Source organism: Protomyctophum bolini, assembly GCF_963924005.1.
Source record: "Protomyctophum bolini genome assembly, chromosome: 1".
Taxonomy (NCBI): Eukaryota; Metazoa; Chordata; class Actinopteri; order Myctophiformes; family Myctophidae; genus Protomyctophum; species Protomyctophum bolini.
In genome coordinates, this window is record NC_137862.1 from 5782978 (window position 1) to 5797906 (window position 14929).

Genomic DNA, 14929 nt, shown 5'->3' on the forward strand with positions numbered 1-14929 from the left:
GTATGGCAGTACTAGTACTACTACTAGTCTACTACTAAAATTACCAGTAAGACGCGTTAACGCGGGAAGCGAACGCAGCTATTGTGGCAGTCTGACACACACACAAAATGTTACTGTATGTGGACCTGGCCCCTTTTCTGCCCATATATGGAGCTGAGTGATTTGTTTGTGATTGATGCAACACACTCCATATTTGGATACAGCGGGACAGACAGACAGACAGACAGACAGACAGACATGATCTGCTAGGTCTCATAGTTAGTGCTCATTGCGTTCGCAACTAAACAGTTCAGGCAGAGGAAATGGCATGAAAACGTAGCATGGAAATGTGTACCATGCACGGTGTCACAGTGTGTAAAAAGAAAAGTGTTACAGTAGCATTAAGGAGTGGACAGACAGCTGGTGCAGAAAGCTGGTGTTGGACCAGTCGAGCCCTGCCGTCCTCAACTCTCATCACTGTCTGGGGGAGGAGGTCGAGATGGTGGACAGACAGTACACCTACAGTGTTTATTAAGAAGAGCCATATAGAGTAAAGGCTCATACATAGTCTGGAATTTCGGTGGTGGGGTGACCACCGAACTACAACATGACGTCACTGAGCCGCGGTGAAGAGCAAACCACCGCCACCGCTCCAGCCCTTCTCTCTGTTTTTCACCACTGAAAATCCAGACTATGAATAGGCCTTAAGACATTGTAAGTGTAAGTGTTACGACATTGAGAAAACAGCCCGGTCACGTACATGGTTCATGTAACTCGTTTGTCACTATCAATCAGAGCCATAGAGTATAAGAGAGTTACGACAACTCCGTTCACTTCATGGGGCCAGTAGCCTGGGCACGGGCAGCATTCCTTTTCCAGTTTATGCGGATGATATCACTACGTCATTGTTTTGTAGTCATCACGACACGCAGGAACCATCAATCTGGAACTTCCTTTCCCCTCATGCCGATTTTTCTCAATAAAAGCTGCAGGCTACGAGAGCTTTTATTGTTATTCTTCCGGTTTGAGGGAAAGGAAATTCCAGATGATGGATCCTGCCTGATGACTACAAATTCAAACAATGACTACAACATGACATAACGATATCATCCGCTCCGATATCATCCGCTCCAGACCGGTTCACATGCAATTTTGTAACACAGACAGAACAAGAACAGGCTTGTGGAAAGTAGTCCACTGACAGTTAGTAACTCTGTCTTACTTGGCTCTGGTCTGGAGGTGGTTATAGGGAGGATGCATAGAGTAGTGGAGGATCATGAGGATAAGATCTTATCTTATCTCATTAACTTCATGCTGCTGCATGGCTGCCACACCGCACACACGGATACAATACAATACACATGAAACACACCTATACATTTATGATTTTTGGCTACGGTGAAAAGGGTCCAAATACAGTTATTATTCAAATTTGATAATATTATTGTAAAAACATCTTACTGACACTCGTCGTTAGTTACTATTTATTCATAAAAATGAACACGGTTTGTTGTGAACGCAACTCAAATACGATTCCCCCAGCATGCACTTGACCAACTCAACGGTCTCGAGACAAGCCATTTTGTTATGCTAGCTGGCTATATGGCTAAAAGCCTCTGATGGAGTGCCATGATGTTATAATAAACAATATGTCGATTTTACTTTTTTGGATTGCTACTGTCAAAAATAACATTGAACTAGCTGATGTTTAGCTAGTAGCAACATAAAATGGAAACGTAATTCTGAAATCCTCCCTTTAAGCGCTGTGGAAGGGGGCTAACTTATTAGGCTAACTTGTTAGCACAAAAAAATCTGCCGTTAACGTTAGCGCGAGCTTGTTAGCCAGTTGCTTGTTGTGTTGTTGTTCAGTTGACTTGCTTATTTGTACCTGTCTGTCAGTCAAAGAGCTCACTCAACAGTACGGTGAAGCTGTTGGTGGCAACTGGCAAGGAGGGACAGGCGAGTTATTGACAAGCTATCGCAGAACGTTTGGAACAGTGGCGTTTATTGCGAGCCGGCTAACCCAACATACATGATGGATGCAGACACACGACAGGACAAGAAGGCTTTGACGGAGCACAACAGCAACGGGGTGACCAGGACGTCTGTTGTGGCCTCTGGGAAGACGGGCGCCTCCAAGAAACTAGTGATCAAAAACTTCAAAGGTATTGTTTAGTAACATTACCCAATGAGCTAACGGCTTGCAACCAACAGGATGCCTTTACAGCTTTTAGCCACATTAACCCTGGCGTCCCTATTTTGGGCATGTCAATAATGTGTAGACATTTGCACAAATTTCCCCCCTACAATTGCTATTAGATCGCCTATTTTCTAATAGTCCAACTATAAAATATGGTTGATGTGGTTAAATGCACCTTACGCTCGTTATCGATTCTGACGTCATCACTCAGAATCGATGAATACATGAGTCTAAATCTTAGGCTACACCGTACAAAGCCTGCTATTACTATATGTGACATGTCATTCTTCACTGAGTCTTACCTAACTACAAGACAAAGCGGTATCTCGATAGGTTTCGGAAATGGACCCATATGGCCAATTCATGCAGAATATATTAGTAATACAATAATTGTGTGGACGACACATTTGGCCTACATTACTCTTTTACAGAGAATGACTGGTCTCCTAAACTTGCTGTGTCAGTGTATTGATCATATCAGTGATCATCAGTGATGTGCCAAAGTTCTAAATTGGTGCCAAAGAAGTGCTCACCTTGACTATACCTTGAAGGCTAACGTGCAGCTTATTTCTGTTATTAAACAGACGATTTCCATTATTGTTCCATACAAAAAGGACGCAAAGCCAATTATATCTGTCTTATAAATATAATTTTATCCAATGTATGATGCTCAAGTGTTATTAACCATGTTATTGATTGAAATATTTATTAACAGTTTGCAGAATTACAGAACATTTCAAGCACAAACTCAATACAAAGACTGTTAACTGAGTGGACGATCCAATTAAGCATTACAGTTGTTTACAAGAGGGTCCACCTTGTTCAATTCATCAAAACATTTAGAGACGTACAAATAGACACTTCTATATAGTCAAAGAACAGAACCGATATAACAGATAACAGTTAGGTGTGGAATTCCTCTTTAAACTGAAAACGAAATGATCCCATATTTATACAATTTCCAATTATATTTGTTATAAAACATGTGAGTAATTCCATCCCGCGCCACATCTGCTAATGCAGGATTACTATGGACATACTAAGGACGTAAATGTAAATAAAAGATTATTGATTCTAATATTGAACCATATCCAACAAGCAGGTTTTTTATACAGCAATGCTGAATCTAAGAAGGAGGGTTCACTTGCCATGTCTAAATAGGGATTGTAGCGCCTAAATCCCTGTATTGTCAGCAACACCTGCTGCTTGATTGAGATCTGATTAAATACCCTTCCAACCTTCACATTGACCACACCCCTCAGTGGACATCATTGGCCACAATTAGGAGACTCAAATGGCGCTTACAGGGATAGATTGTGTAACATGGCCAAGACCAGGAGGCCAGGATAAAATAATATTATTAATTCCAGGAGGGAAATTCAGGTATTTTATTCTAGATTTTTTTCCTTTCCACAAAGGTGAAGTGAAATTTCTGTTAAGACAGTACAAGAAGTCTTGAGGTATTTGTAGGTTCTGGAAGAGATCAAATAATTATGGAAGTATAGAGATTTTATGTGATTTACTCTAACTATCAATGATATCAGTAAATATTAGTTAAATGTTGTAATCCAAGCTATAAAATGTAGTATATGTTCCTGGCAATAATAGCACTGTGACGAGTGCCTGCATAGTCTAGAATTGGTGTTAACCCATTTGTGGCAGGAAGTTCCCCTTTTGGTGTTTTAAACATTGTTATAATTTAGCTATTGAAAAATAGCAGATCCACAAGTTCATAGCGCGCCACAGAGTGGCGTGCTACGAGCTTGTAGGTCTTGCTGTTTTTGAAAAATCGTGAAAATGTGCGTGTAAATCTTTGAATATATATACTTTCACAGTGAACATCTTTAACTAAAAAAGAACGCTATATAGTAATGATTAGTATTACTAGCGGAATATAGCACTTTAACATATTAAGAACATTTTTTTTGTTTAACTAATAAACTAATAAACCATTGTCGGTCTCATGTAACAGACAGGCCAAAACTAGCTGAAAACTACACTGAGGACACTTGGCTGAAGCTGCGAGATGCGGTGGGCGCCATTCAGAACAGTACCTCCATCAAGTACAACTTGGAGGAGCTCTACCAGGTACGGTTGTTTCTCCTCAAGGTCAAGGACATGAAACATTGTTAACACAATACATCCTGAAACCTCTCTGTTACTGCCGGTATGCATTTTGTGAATGTCATTTTTAGGCTGGATGTGGTGGCAGCAGCCCTTCATCTTTGAATGCCATAAATGCTGAACATATAGGGCTGGGCGCAGTGGCCGATAGGACTAAATCAATGTTTTTATAATAAAATTATTTCAAAATTTTGCCTTGAATGAACAATGATTTGATATTCTTTGACTCATTTACTGCCGTTGACATGACGTGGTGGGTTAACTTAGAACTAAACCGTGTTGCGGGTTAAAATTCACTGTGGCTTCCTGTGAGGTTAGGGTTTGGGGAGGGTGTCCGAGTATCGCGTTGACACACCTTTTCCTCCCGATGAGGGTGGAAAAAAGTCCTCCCCCCACACAAACGGAAACAGTTTTGACGTGGGTTTTGACATATAATAATTTCAGAAATATTAAAATTATCCCCTTGCTATCGGCCAATCATGAGAAAAACAATCTGTGATCGGGATTGGTCCCAAAAACCCTGATCGGAGCATCTCTCTAAGCAAGATTAAGTCATTTACTGGTTCAAAATGTCAGTTTTAATATATTTCCCATTAATTGCCCAGCCCTAGCTGCACGTATATATGACAGTTTGAAGTACTCACTCTTTATCTTTGTTCAATGTTTTTATGTGTTTGTCTTGTCCCCCATGACCTCTAATCTGTCTCCTTTGGAAACCCTCCCAAGGCGGTGGAGAACCTGTGTTCCTATAAGGTCTCCCCTACACTGTACAAACAGCTCCGTCAGGTCTGTGAAGACCATGTGCAGGCCCAGATCCACCAGTTCAGAGAATATCCTTGTGTGTGTGTGTGTGTGTGTGTGTGTGTGTGTGTGTGTGTGTGTGTGTGTGTGTGTGTGTGTGTGTGTGTGGAATTGTTTGCCAAGTCACATAACATGTGAAATGTATTTACTGTATGTCTGATTTGCAACTAGGTTCCACTAATTGCAATTTACAGTAGTTCTTCAGTAGCTTTTTCACAAGAGGCCGATAAAAGCCAACTTTGCAAAGATTTTAAAACATGAATGCTAATGAAAATCACAGTGTAGTCTTGTCATGGATTGCTTATGCTTGCTAATAACATGTATTTTCATTTGAAAAATGTTGTTCCAGGGACCCCCCTCCCCCCCCCCGCCCCCCCGGAAGCTCGGTGCCGCGCTACGAGCCTGTAGATCTATTTTTTAATAGCTAAAGTGTAACCTAATGCTTGGAACACCAAAAGGAGTTCCCGCCCCAAAATGGGTTATGTAATGTTTAACTAAATTAACATAATAGATTGACATGAACTTGCATCAATTTCTCCGTCCACATGAGACTGTAGAGCAGACTGACCTTTCCTTAACATGGAGTCCACAGAGTCTTTGGACAGCCTCTCCTTCCTGAAGCGCATGAATCGCTGTTGGCAGGACCACTGCAGGCAAACAGTTAAGACCACAATATTTATTTCATCAGCTACTTAACACTGTTCAAATTAAAACTACATACTTTCTCAGCTTCGGTTAACGGCTAACTGCAAAACAAATAGCATGTTTTTTTTTTTCCTCCTGTATCAGATCATGATCCGAAGCATCTTTCTCTTTTTGGATCGTACCTATGTTCTTCAGAATTCTCTACTCCCATCCATTTGGTAAGACCCCAAGTCCAATTATAGTGTGGGCCAAACCTTTGTGATTTCAGTGTTTTGTGATTTCAGTGTGTGTGTGTGTGTGTGTGTGTGTGTGTGTGTTTTGCAGGGACACTGGTTTAGAGCTGTTTCGTACCCATATTATAAGTGACAGTGCTGTTCAGAAGCGCACAGTGGATGGCATTCTGGAGCAGATAGAACTAGAGCGCAACGGAGAGACGGTGGACCGCAGTCTGGTCAGAAGCCTGCTCGGCATGCTGTCAGACCTGCAGGTAACCACACATATCTGCATGTATATTATGTACCATATAACGTCACTTTAGAGAGGATCCAATCTGTACCATTGTTTTTTTTTTTTACATACACAAATGCATTCCTATCCAGGTTTATAAAGAGTCCTTTGAGGAGAGATTTCTGATAGAGACCAACCGCCTGTACGCAGCAGAGGGACAGAGGTTGATGCAGGAAAGAGATGTGAGGCCTATATTTATTTTTTATTTTACTGCACTGATTGTTTTCATACACATTGTTTACCGTATGCATTCATACAGCTGCTGGTTGTATGAATCGGTTGCTCAACTCTGTATGCATACTGTGTCTGTGTGTGCATTCATGTGTCTGCGTGTGCATTCATGTGTCTGCGTGTGCATCCAGGTGCCTGAGTACCTGCATCATGTGTCCCGTCGTTTAGAGGAGGAGAATGACCGTGTCATCAGCTACCTTGACCAGAGCACACAGTAAGTCCACCTGCTGAGGACGATTGAGATAAAAGTACAAAAACGTGCATAAATATAAGATGAAACATTTACAGCCTTGCTTTGATACTTGCTTTGCATTACTTTGCGTTTTGATACCGTTTAATTGTCTCTTCACAGAAAACCACTAATCTCCTGTGTTGAGAAACAGTTGTTAGGGGAACACATGACGGCCATACTGCAAAAGGGTAAGGATGGTGAAGTGACTTTGACTTCCATGATTCCTTTTTAGGTTGCATGCATGTTGTTAAGCCAGGAAGACTACATCAAGAGGGGCTGTACTGTGTGATTTGGAACACACAGTTTACGGCAAGCTTACAAAAAAAAAAGTAAATCCTGTTTCATGAACCTTTTGAGTGGTGCAACCACTCCAAGGAACAGCAATGTCCGTGTTAACCTATGTGACTATGAGTACCAGTAGGGGCGAAAGTGGCACTGTTGTGCCAGAAACACAGAGAGAGAGAGAGAGAGATAGTGCTGCACTGTTCACTGCTAATGAGAGAGAGAGAGAGAGATTTACTCGTCTACATATGACGTAAATTCTCCATTCATTGTGTAAGACGAAAATCTACACTGTAGCTGAATATAAGGGGGGGCTAAAGAATATGTAACTTTTATTATGTTTGTTTTTTTCATCAGGTCTGACCATTTTGTTGGACGAGAATCGTGTGACTGAGTTGGCCCTCCTGTATCAGCTCTTCAGTAAGGTCAAGGGAGGACTCCACGCACTGCTGCAGTTCTGGAGAGACTACATCAAGGTACCTCAACACACACACACAGCCACACACTGTACCTCAACACACAGCCACACACTGTACCTCAACACACACAGCCACACAACACACACACACAGCCACACACTGTACCTCAACACACACACAGCCACACACTGTACCTCAACACACACACAGCCACACACTGTACCTCAACACACACACAGCCACACACTGTACCTCAACACACACACACACACACAGCCACACACTGTACCTCAACACACACACAGCCACACACTGTACCTCAACACACACACACACACAGCCACACACTGTACCTCAACACACACACACACACACAGCCACACACTGTACCTCAACACACACACAGCCACACACTGTACCTCAACACACACACAGCCACAGCCGCACACACACGCCACTATTCCCTAATCTATCATCTTCAAAATACCCATCATTTGTCTGCATTCAGACCTTCGGAGGAGACATTGTAAGTTCACCAGAAAAGGACAAGGACATGGTGCAGGACCTTCTGGACTTCAAGGACAAGATGGACAACGTCTGTCACGGCTGCTTCACACGCAACGAGAGCTTCATCAATGCCATGAAGGAGGCATTCGAGACCTTCATCAACAAGAGGCCCAACAAACCTGCAGAACTCATTGGTAGGTAAAGAGAGAGAGAAATGATAAAGGGAGTTTGAAGAGTTTGATTTTCATCTGTGCACTACTTGGACAATCTAGTATTTGGCATTAAAAGTTAAAAGAGAGTAGATGCCAGCTTAGACCAGATGTCCTATTCTAAAACCCAGTGTGAAATGGGAAAGGTGGTATTATAATTGTATTTGTATATACTGTACATGTCATATTTTTCCCAGCTACATCTATGCAGTGTGTGTTTTGTGCAACAGTAGTCCTGGATGGACTAACCTGATTTTAAATGTCCTACTCTTGCACAGCATAAAATGCAAATGCATCTCTGCACATTTGACAATTAGTCAAAATAGATAGTTTCTCAGTCTGAAAATAATCGATCATATAACAATCGATTTTTAATTACAATCCATCTGTCTTAAATTGATCCGAATTCATTCAATAGGATTTCCGTTTCTTGTTAGCATTAGCATATAACGGGTGTTTGTCATGTGGTTAATAGGTTATGATATGATGTTTGTTTAGTATGAAAAGAAACAATATAATAAACACGTTCTCTGGCCTATCATTCCTCATTCAGCTAAGTATGTGGACTCGAAGCTGCGTGCAGGAAACAAGGAGGCGACGGAGGAAGAGCTGGAGAGAATCCTGGACAAGATCATGATTATTTTCCGCTTCATACATGGTCAGTCATCATTTGGTATTTAAAAAAAAAAGTTTTCTAAATCATGACAATTTTCTGAAAGATTTGAGGCACATTTTAACGAATTTTCAAAAATAGCAGACCTACAAGTCGAGCTGCTATTTTTTCCAATAGCTATAGTTTAACGTAACGCTTAAAACACCAAAAGGGGTTCCCGCCCAGAATGGGTTAAGTGCAACGTTCCAAAAGGAAGCTGGAATGCACAAAATTATTACACAAGCATTTCTATCCACGGCTGTAACATTTGATTAGTTCATAGTCCTGTCGGTGTGGAGCAGTTATACGGCACAAATCTTTATTTATTAACTTTAAGAAGCCCTGTCAACAGAAATAGTTGTTTGAGTTGGCAGTGCCTTTCATTGTTATGGTAAAGAAGTGTTGGAAAAGGTTCAACTTTTGGAGAGCACCATCTAAAGCTTTCTGCTCCCTGCCCTGATGAGGAGGATGGTGCTGTTTGGCCGCTTTATATATCATTATTGAAACCCGGGATATGAGACTACATTTCTTCTGGGATTTTGGATACAAGAATACTGATGATTAAATTTACTTTTCTGAACTTGCATACTTACTTAGCTCTTCTATTATTCGTCTACTATTATTTGCCTTTATGCACAGTTATTATAGGCATTTCTGAGGATAATTCATGAATAAATCTCATTGTGTAATTTCATTTCGTGAAATAATATTGTCACATTATGGGTATTGGGGTATTTGGTCCAAAATGTTGTAATATTTGATTTTAAAGCATTTAGCAAGAATGGTTCTAAATAAATGCAGACCTTGTGTGTGAGGTGAGGATGTTTGTTTCCCTGTTACAGTAGTGCTAAACAAACATGCATGTGGCATTTTTCTACATTTTGATTTCTCTTTATTTCTATCCATCTAGGAAAGGACGTGTTTGAGGCTTTTTACAAGAAGGATTTGGCCAAGCGACTCCTGGTTGGCAAGAGTGCCTCAGTTGATGCTGAGAAGTCAATGCTTTCCAAGCTCAAACATGGTGAATATTCAGTTCCACATTTTTCAGAATAAACCTGGCAAAAAAGAGGCATTTATTCTTCTTATACATTAATGAATATGTTTACTACTTATCAGCGTAAAGACACTTAGTAGAATAAAATACAAATCCTATACATTTTGCTTAAAACAAGGCAGAGATATTTGTTCCTGTTCTCAAATATATGCATAACATTCTGCTGTAAGTTAAAAGCTCATGCCTGACCTAATTATACTTTGTACTTAAGACGGTGTCACTTGAAAATAGTCATGACCTATTTTTGTACGCTTTAAATTAAGCATTAAACAACTGAAAAGCAAGATATTAACACTGGGGCTGTGTGATAACATGAGCTGTGATATATGTGGTGTTTCTCTAGAGTGTGGAGCAGCATTTACGAGCAAGCTAGAGGGGATGTTTAAAGACATGGAACTGTCAAAAGACATAATGATCCAGTTCAAGCAGGTAACAATCGGTACAGGTGTGCGGACACATACGCACCTGACTTCTATCTGATGTTTTGGTATCCTTCCATTTTCATTATAATTGAAAATGTATTAACACTATTGTATTAATCTTAGCGTGCATAATTGATTTACTAGACTCAGTAGCCAAGACTCAGCCTGGCATTCCTTTCTCTCCCAGTATACTCAGAACCAGAGTGAGCCCAGCAACATAGAGCTCACGGTCAACATCCTCACTATGGGCTACTGGCCCTCATACTTGCCCATGGAGGTCCACTTGCCCCCAGAGGTAAGCTTTTGTCTATACATGTTGGTTTGTACACCTAAGCATCTTAAGTCCCAAACCTAGCGTCAACTGCACAGAAGTCCATTACAAGCACTATTGTTTTAATTTGTTCCCAAACTCTCCCCCGTCTCTGTTTTTTAGATGGTGAAGCTCCAGGAGGTTTTTAAGCTGTTCTATCTGGGGAAGCACAGCGGGAGGAAACTCCAGTGGCAGCCCACACTGGGCCATGCAGTAGTCAAAACAGAGTTCAAAGAGGTGTGTGTGATGTCATAACACATCAAATGCCATGGTATTGCATGGTGTGAAATTTAAGGGGTCATCCCTATGTTCCCCAGGTTCTATGTTCCCCACTTACCTTAGGGTTTATAGCGTTAGGTTTCTGGTTTAGAGGCAGGGGCGGTATTGCAGTCGCTGTACCGGACTGTTGTGACGAAAAGAGAGTTGAGCCAGAAGGCAAAGCTCTCTGTCTACCGAGCAGGCCTAAAGTTCAATGGATTGTTCAAAGACTGAGCTTAAATCAGAATCTGCTACTAAAAGTAACACTAAGACTAAGTTTCTCAAATACTTTTAGTCTTACTAGAATTACTAAAATGACTAGGTTAGGTTTCTGTGGTTTAGGTTTATTCTAAGTGGGGAACAAAGAACCTTTTTTTGCATGGTGGGGAACATAGAACCTGGGGAACATAGGTACGCTCCCAAATGTAACATGCACAAGTTTCTTGTTCATTTTGAACGCAGTATTTAGGAATACTTGGATCCTACTCGTTTCATACCATTCTTCTCCAGGGCAAGAAGGAGCTGCAGGTGTCACTGTTCCAGACGCTTGTGCTGCTAATGTTCAACGAGGGAGAGGATTTCAGCGTGGAGGAGATCCTGTCTGCTACTGGCATAGGTGTGTTTCCTTTATACTATGTGTTCTAATTTGTACTTCCCATTTGATGCCAATAGGCCGTTCTCACAGCCCTTCCCCGCTGCCTTTTCTGAGCTAATGGTGTTGACCTTAGACATTACATGTTAAAATACCTACATTCAGAAGCCATAAACAACGCTTTTTCTGAAGGTAAACTTTATTTTATTTGTTTTAGCTTGTTTTACCATCTTGTTTTCTTCATAATAATATTGGTCTTTTACATTTTAAGTAACATTTGGAAACTTAAAATGAAACTTAAAGAAAGCAGGTAGGGATGTAGCTCTGGTCCATGAGTAAGGCTATGGGGTGGGGGCGGGGAATGGCTGTGAGATAGGCCTATTGCATGCCTGGGAGTTGATTCTATTGCATGTTGCCATGTCCTGTGTTCTGCAGAGGAAGGAGAGCTCAAGCGTACCCTGCAGTCTCTCGCTTGTGGCAAAGCGCGCGTCCTCAATAAGAACCCCCGGGGGAAGGATGTGGAGGACGGAGACCGTTTCGTTTTCAACCAAGACTTCAAACACAAACTGTTTCGCATCAAGATCAACCAGATCCAGATGAAGGAAACGGTACCAAACCATGTTTCTCTCCATTTTTATATTTAAATAGCTGAATTTCAAAATAGATTTCTAGTCAAATCAATTACGGATTTTTTTTTCTTCTAATCAATTAAATTAATTAATTCACTGTACTGTTTCACCCCTAGAATTCATGATCTGTGTCAAGAGTACTTAGTATTTGAAGGGAACCTTCTAAACTCTGTTCATGCTGTTGTGTGTGTGATGTGTTGGTCCACCCACCAGGTGGAGGAGCAGGTGAGCACCACAGAACGAGTCTTCCAGGACAGACAGTATCAAATCGATGCGGCTGTGGTACGCATCATGAAGATGAGGAAGACCCTCAGCCACAACCTCCTGGTGTCAGAGCTCTACAACCAGCTGAAGTTCCCTGTCAAGGTGACCTCTTCAAGCATCTCTGAGTCTTCTGTCCCTCATCTCCTAATATTGCACTTCTTAAGTCGAAGTAAAAATGTATTCATAAAGCACATCGATAAGCTAGCATTGACCCAACACGTTGTACAGACCAAGAGGTTGCTAAACATGCATGCAGTCCATTAATGTCTCGCATGTTTTCTCCACAGCCGGGCGATCTAAAGAAGAGGATCGAGTCACTTATAGACAGAGACTACATGGAACGTGATAAGGAGACTCCTAACCAATACCACTACGTTGCCTGAGGGGGCACCACTTGTCATGCTTTCCTCATGGCGAGCGTTGAGCTGCCCCTCTGAAACAGCATACAGCCCTTCAGCCACCCGACTCTCCTCCGGTGCCCATCTTTTCACCTGTCCGGGATCCTGGACCTAATGTCTGGATCAGAGAGTGCCTCAGAGAGGCCAGACTCGGCTGCACTGTTTCCACCCAGCATCACCCCTGACTGACTAGAACTGGTCCGAGATGGGTTTGGAGGAATGGTCCGGGTTGATGGTCAGTTGATGTGACTTGCACAGTTCAATAATCGTTAAACTCAACTAAAAAAATAACTAGCACTTTCCCATTTTATGTTCTTTTTCCTTTACTTTTTTTTATTTTATTTTTTTAGCTCCATCCACCTTGGTTTAATCAGTTATTTTCCTGCTGTATTGGTTTGTCTTCTTGTTTTATTCGTAGTTCTTATGGCCAGCATTTGTAGTTCTTATGGCCACTTGCTTTTTCTTCTTCCCTCTTTTTTTTTTTTTTTTAAGCTGTGTCTGGCAATCATAATCTGATTTGGACAGAAACAGTGTTTGGAGACCAGGACTCAAAGGCAAGGAAAACAAGAGTGTGGCTACAATGTAATGAACTATGGCAGAGGGTTGGGGGGTGGAGGCAGGAGTTCTTTGGTTGGGGGGGGGGGGGGAGGGGGGCGGGTTGGGATGCAACAGCTTAAAAAAAAGAGGTCAAGCCACTTGGGTATTCCTTTTAGCGATCTAATATTTTGACCAAAAATGTCCAGTGTCGTGAGCTGAATTTTTGTAGATGAGATTGTATTCTTTGTAAGAGTGAGAAAAGTGAACATGAATAAATGGATATTTAATGAATCAATGAATGGATGGGTGAAGATCAGTGAGTCAGACTGGTTTGAATTTATTTCTATGCGAGTATGCCTGTGTTCACAGAGAAGATTGTGTGCACATCTCAATGCCTATTATATTCAGGTCAGGTGCTGGAAGTCAGGCATCAAGGCAAACATCAAGGAAGAGAAAGAACATCTGCACACTACTTTCTAGAGCTCCGAGACTTACTTTATTTAGAGGCAACAAATTGCGTTTCGACCTACAAGGTCTTCATCAGGCAAATATCTATGCGAGTATGCCTACGCTACCACAAAGAATCACACCACTGTGGGCGATTAATTATTTTCGCTGACAGTGCAATGAATGTCTCCTATCCTTTGCAGCCTAATTGGATTTTGTCTCATGAATTGGGAGTAATTATTTAGGACAACAAATTATTCCTAGGACAGCAGCTCAAACGGTTATGTAACAAAGGGAGACCTTGTGTTGTTTGTGCTACTCTCTCTACAGCTTGATAGTAAGACTCCAGCAGCTGCAGTGTAATTCTACAGCTTGATGTAAGACTCCAGCAGCTGCAGTGTAATGCACAATATAGATTATATAGTAAGACTCCAGCAGCTGCAGTGTAATGCACAATATAGATTATATAGTAAGACTCCAGCAGCTGCAGTGTAATGCACAATATAGATTATATAGAAGACTCCAGCAGCTGCAGTGTAATGCACAATATAGATTATATAGAAGACTCCAGCAGCTGCAGTGTAATGCACAATATAGATTATATAGAAGACTCCAGCAGCTGCAGTATAATGCACAATATAGATTACAAAACACATTGGTGCTGATTAGTTTAAAAAAAAAAATGGTAAGACTAATAAAGCATACACTCTCATGTTAAGCCAATGGCCCTACAACTGTCACACAAGTGATACAGTAGGTTATGCATTGCAGATATAGTGGGAACTGGGAATTAAATGCTTTGATCGTTGCCTCAAATGAGATGTGAGATAACCTGTTGACATCTGGTAGGTAGGCCTACAGCCCTACAGTATTGGCCTGGATAAATTATATTACAAACGTCACAAATCACAATGAGGCTTATAAAATGAATTGAAATGAAATGGTACTTTTTATTTATTTAAATAAAGTAAAAGCCTCCGATAATAAGTCTCAACAATGACAAGAGACTCAGAAAAGAGTAAAGGACAGCTTGGCAGTAATGTGTTCTCAGTGTATACATGTTTTTTTTTACAGCATAAAAGTGGCATGTTCTTCTCTGTTAAAAGCAAACAAATACGCAAGCGGAAAGAATGTTACAGGGTCCCGATAAGTGTTGTTGGACATTCACAGCGTTCCCTCGGGGGTTTCTGCACGCCCTCGTGAATTGATGCAAGCCATCAGCTGACTTCC

General features: G+C 41.3%; 1 protein-coding gene across 1 annotated transcript; it reads left to right on the forward strand.

Moving 5' to 3' along the window:
* The first annotated feature begins 1551 nt into the window (after positions 1 to 1551).
* Positions 1552 to 13310, forward strand: cul4a (cullin 4A). The gene is made up of 20 exons (XM_080759445.1): positions 1552 to 2144; positions 4152 to 4267; positions 5030 to 5133; positions 5695 to 5764; positions 5894 to 5967; positions 6074 to 6236; positions 6349 to 6438; positions 6619 to 6701; positions 6840 to 6907; positions 7359 to 7477; positions 7929 to 8121; positions 8690 to 8794; positions 9699 to 9809; positions 10186 to 10271; positions 10452 to 10559; positions 10698 to 10811; positions 11343 to 11448; positions 11860 to 12032; positions 12267 to 12419; positions 12605 to 13310. Exons 1-20 carry the CDS (start codon positions 2012 to 2014, stop codon positions 12698 to 12700), a joined length of 2265 nt encoding a protein of 754 aa, XP_080615571.1. The 5' UTR covers positions 1552 to 2011; the 3' UTR covers positions 12701 to 13310.
* The last annotated feature ends 1619 nt before the right edge of the window (positions 13311 to 14929 follow it).

Bases quoted from the DNA above. Each gene is read 5' to 3' on its own strand.
- cul4a (XM_080759445.1), top strand. From the start codon at position 2,012: ATGATGGATGCAGACACACGACAGGACAAGAAGGCTTTGACGGAGCAC. The intron at 4,268-5,029 runs GTACGGTTGTTT...AACCCTCCCAAG, and splicing joins ACTTGGAGGAGCTCTACCAG to GCGGTGGAGAACCTGTGTTC. The intron at 10,812-11,342 runs GTGTGTGTGATG...ATTCTTCTCCAG, and splicing joins TCAAAACAGAGTTCAAAGAG to GGCAAGAAGGAGCTGCAGGT.